Here is a 4,916-nt window from a genome sequence, read left to right on the forward strand (position 1 = left end):
TGCATATATATATATATATATATATATATGGCAAAACACTTTATTAACATAATTAATGGTCCTCATGGAACATAGGCTAAAATAATAAGAAAAAATCATGTCATGACCCCTTTAAAAATAAAGTGGATAGAAAGCAATAAAGGCAGATAGAGGGTCGAAAACACAAAGACATGACAAAAATAAAAAGTAATAAAACTTTTTAAAATAAAATATAAGCTAATCATACATGTGACCCTGCAGCACAAAATCAGTCATATGTCGCTGGGGTATATTTGTAGCAATAGCCAACAATACATTGCATCATTTTTCTTTTATGCCAAAAATCATTAGGATATTAAGTAAAGATCATGTTCCATGAAGATATTTTGTAAATGTCCTATCGTAAATATATCAAAACTTAATGTTTGATTAGTAATATGCATTGCTAAGAACTTCATTTGGACAGTTTACAGTAAACATGTTCAACATAGCATTTTAAATTCCTTACACATCTGTCTCTACATATACACTGTAGAACACACTCTTAAAAGAACAGTTCACTATTCACAAAAAAATTGAAATTTGCTGAAAATGTAGGCTACTCAGCCTCAGGCCATCCAAGATTAGGATGAGTTTGTTTCTTCATCAGATTTGGAGAAATGTATTGCATCAGTGTCTCAGCAATGTATGCTCTGCAGTGAATGGGTGCCGTCAGAATGAGAGTCCAAACAGCTGATAAAAACATCACAACAATCCACAAGTAATCCACAGCACTCCAGTCCATCAGTTAACATCTGGAGAAGACAAAAGCTGAAACACATCCAGCATTATGACGTTTTTAACTAAAATACATTGAGTCCATAATAACTCTTCCTCCAGTGAAAAAGTGTTCTGGTGTGAATCAGGAGAGAAATCTGCACAGATCAAGCAGCGTTTAAACAGCTCTAAACAAATATGTGTTTGGATTTTGATGTGAGAGACGACAGCAGATGCACTTTTTCACTGAAGGAAGCGTTATTATGGATTATGGACTCATATTTTAGTTAAAAGCGTCTTAATGCTGGATTAGTTTCAGCTTTTGTCTTCTCCAGATGTTAACTGATGGACTGGAGTGCTGTGGATTACTTGTGGATTATTGTGATGTTTTTATCAGCTGTTTGAACTCTCATTCTTACGGCACCCATTCACTGCAGAGCATCCATTGCTGAGACACTGATGCAATGCTACATTTCATTCTTTGAAGTTCTTTGGGGAACCAAATCTGGTTCTTCTATGGTATTGCGAGGGAATTGGAACATTGACTTTTTAAGAGTGTAAATCACAAATAAATGCAATGACTTTTCACATGATTAGATTATTTTACCTGGTAGTCAGACAGCTATACAGAAGGATAATGCATGAATATAATATGTATACTAAAGTCAGATGATTTTAAAGGAATGATAATATTTTTTTTTTTCCATGTACAGCATGGGGGATCTGAGAGCTTAAACAATCAAGAAGACTTACTGATATTTAAGATGTGCTTAACACCTGTAAACATCAACAACAACAACAAATACATTTGCTTGAAAAGCAAAATTGCACAAGATATTAGAATTTCTTTTTATTGAATAAAAGCGCATGCATTTTCCCCACTTGTTTAGGCACCTTACAAAATGAACCAATTTATTTCTTATTCCACAGCAGCGTTGCATTCATATCAGAAGGAAACGGGCATCCCAAACTCCACATGAGTCTCATCATCTAATAAATGAAATCTCCATGGGTGCTTAAGGCTGGATGCTGGTTAAATGTTATTATCAAAAGAAACTTTATGACTCATATTTGAAAATCATAGATGCAGCTGCAGTCCAAATGCGCGCCACGGCTCATTAAGCGATCTGGAGAAATGAAGCGTTACATAACACGCGATAAAATGAGACGCAACTCAACGATTCAGCGCAGATGTTATTCTCAGTCACGCTTTTACTGTGTGATCATGATCTTACATCGTTTGCATACATGCAGCGTTTATGTAACGCGAACTCTTTCGACTCATATTAGCGATATGAACGTGCACAAGCACAATAAACGATCTGCTTTTGATTGTCAGGTCGATTTAGCATTACATTTAGATGCATTATTGCACGCGGTGAGATCGTATGCATGTGTGTGCATGCAGGACTCAGTGTCGCTGTCCGCGGTGCTGAAACGCTCTGAATGCTGCAGGCGGCCGAGGCTGATGCATCAACTGCACAACTGATCTAGAATAAGTTTCCTTTGCAAAACATCAGGAAAAGGGAGCAAAGTTGATGCAGACCAGCAGTTACGCGACAGATGGGTGTAGATGCAAAACAGAGGCTTGATATTTGACATATTTCCTGTTACAAATCCGTTTAATCTCCAAAATGCAAACAAGTGTGGCTTGTCTGTGGTTAAAAGTCTGTTATATCCGCATTGCATGGGTGTGCATTCACTGTCTCGCTGCTGCGGTTCATAGTTTTAACCCATCAGATCGTCTGTCAAAAGTCACCCGAGGCGCTTTCGCTTTGACACGGTTCCATTGCGAACATAATGGCCGCCTGTCATTCACAAGCGCGCCTCATTTTTCCGCAATGGTCTTCAGGAAAGTCGCCGCTACGTCACGCCCCGTGCCCATTTTCGGAGGGGAACCCCGTCACATCCTCTGCCCATATTTGGGCAAGAGCCGTCCAGAATCAGCACACGGCGGGGAATCCTAGTGGCGACGTAGATGAGCGGTGGGCGGAGCCTCGGCGGAGCCGAACGATATAAAAGCGGGACGAGGAATTCCGGTAAACGAATCGACGGAGACCAGAACCTGAAGCAAGCTCAACTGGAAGGGAATCCCAAAGCAGGATTGCCAATCGGAAATTATTCCTTGTGGATTTTGCACCAGTTTCACGTCGACATCATGCTGAACACCGTGGACTTCAGCTCTTTGGATCTGCTTTGCGCACAAACCCTTCCTCTGGAGGGACAATCCGCCGTTCAGAATCAACCTGATGCTGGTGAGCACTGGATTTTATCTTATTCATATTAAATCAGTACATTAACTTCTAAAAGCACCTGATCTATTGATAAAAGAGATCAAATTGCATGCAATGCACTAAATGCAACAGCTCACTTATAGTTTGCATTCAAGTCCTGATGCAGTGAGTCAACAGCTTATGTAACGCATCTCTCTCCTCTTCTTCTCGCAGCTTGCGGTTTGTTGAAGCCCAAAGCGGAGCCGCTGGACGCCGGTTTCCCTGACTGCTCCAACGACGGCTTCCCGCCGTCGCCACTCACCTACACCGGCAGCTTCTACGCGGAGACCGGGCCCTGCAGCGCAGACGCGCTTCTCGGCATCCTCACGGAGATCGTCGGCATCTCCGACAACTTCTGCGGTAACTCCCGCGGAAGCGCGCTGTCGCGCCAGGAGTCGCTGTTATCCACCGGGAGCTCGCTGGGATCGCCGGAATCGCTGTGCAACGACTCCTTGGACGAATTCGCGGAGGTGAACTCCCGCGTCAAGAGCGAGTTCGGCGGCGGCAGCTGCTGCAACGGCGGCGATCTGTTCGACGGATTCGCTTCCCACGAGCCGTCAGACCTGGACGACATCATTGACCTGCTCTCTCCATTGGGTCCCGAGACCGACTCGGTTTTGGACACGTGGATCAAGCAAGAGCCGCTGGAACAGGCAAGCGCGCTAAACTTCCAGATTCCCGTCGCGGCGCATGAGAACAGCCTCTACCGGACCATCTCGTACCCATGCGCCACGACCGCGTTCCTGGACTCGCTGCTGGCCACCAACACGCGGAGCGCCAAACCGCGCGGCAGGAAGGGCGCGGCGCGCGAGAAGCCGTTCTCCTGCCCGGTTGAGAACTGCGAGCGCCGCTTCTCGCGCTCCGACGAGCTCAATCGCCACGTCCGCATCCACACCGGCCACAAGCCCTTCCAGTGCCGCGTCTGCCTGCGCTGCTTCAGCCGCAGCGACCACCTCACCACCCACATGCGCACGCACACCGGCGAGAAGCCGTTCTCCTGCGACGTGTGCGGGCGTCGCTTCGCGCGCAGCGACGAGAGGAAGCGGCACGGACGCGTGCATCTCAAGCAACGCGAGAGGATGCAGCAGAAGACGGAGCTCCTGGCCGCGGCGTGCGCGTTTCCCCTCCCCGGACTCGCGTAAGCTCGCGGCGCTTTCGGTTGGTTCCATTCTACCAGAGGTTTATGGCTCGCTCGCTCGCACGAGGCGCATGCAACGCATGTAGCTCATGTGCTAGAGCAGCTCTGCGGTCAGAGAACTGGAAGAGGAAGAGTCTATAACAAAGCCTGAAGCGAGCTTGGCACGCGAGGGAACGCTTAAAAAACTCTCTGTCTGCAGAGCCAGGCGTGTTTCAGCACTTGGACAGCGCCTCGTTTAAGTCGCACAAACCCATGTTTTTTTCTACCTGCGCTGACGTCGAGAACGTTGCTCTCTCAAACCTCAGATGTTGTTTCTGAAATCTCCTGCATGTCTTGATGTGAACGTGTACTTGTCTTACACTGCTCCACCTCGCTGGCATGCGACACGTCGTTGTATTTTGATACATCACTTTATAAAGCACACGAAAAGAGCTCTATATATTTGTACGTTATTGACCGTAATTTTGTATCGTCGATTTTCAAGAGAGTATACGAAGAATCTATCTTATAGATTTTAATAAGTGACTGTATTCCACTTCTGACAGTAGAATGTGTTTGGTTGGTTCTTGGGAACCTGATGCGCTAGAGTATTTAACACTTCAACATCGTAGTTGAGTTGCAGTAGCACACTTGGATGTGCAGATTGGCCTCTGGATTCTCCTGAGGTCGTTTCGATATTATTGTCTTTTTGCCTTTGACAACTGTTCTTGTGCAATGAAACGCCTTGTGAATATTTGAGGCTACTGAATGTTTCAAATAAAACTTTATTT

The 4,916-nt window shown here is 45.5% G+C and overlaps 1 protein-coding gene across 1 annotated transcript; it reads left to right on the forward strand.

Moving 5' to 3' along the window:
- Positions 1-2,740: 2,740 nt before the first annotated feature.
- egr4 (early growth response 4) lies at positions 2,741-4,916 on the forward strand. The gene is made up of 2 exons (XM_016565475.1): positions 2,741-2,990; positions 3,183-4,916. The coding sequence occupies exons 1-2, from the start codon at positions 2,894-2,896 to the stop codon at positions 4,148-4,150; spliced, it is 1,065 nt and encodes a 354-aa protein (XP_016420961.1). The 5' UTR covers positions 2,741-2,893; the 3' UTR covers positions 4,151-4,916.

The sequence above is a fragment of the Sinocyclocheilus rhinocerous genome, unplaced genomic scaffold, assembly GCF_001515625.1.
Source record: "Sinocyclocheilus rhinocerous isolate Xijiao unplaced genomic scaffold, SAMN03320098_v1.1 scaffold151, whole genome shotgun sequence".
Taxonomy (NCBI): Eukaryota; Metazoa; Chordata; class Actinopteri; order Cypriniformes; family Cyprinidae; genus Sinocyclocheilus; species Sinocyclocheilus rhinocerous.

What these genes read in the sequence shown, in the direction of transcription:
- egr4 (XM_016565475.1), top strand. Translation starts at nt 2,894, where the DNA reads ATGCTGAACACCGTGGACTTCAGCTCTTTGGATCTGCTTTGCGCACAA. An exon ending in TCAGAATCAACCTGATGCTG is followed by an intron (nt 2,991 to 3,182) that starts GTGAGCACTGGA and finishes TTCTTCTCGCAG; the next exon opens with CTTGCGGTTTGTTGAAGCCC.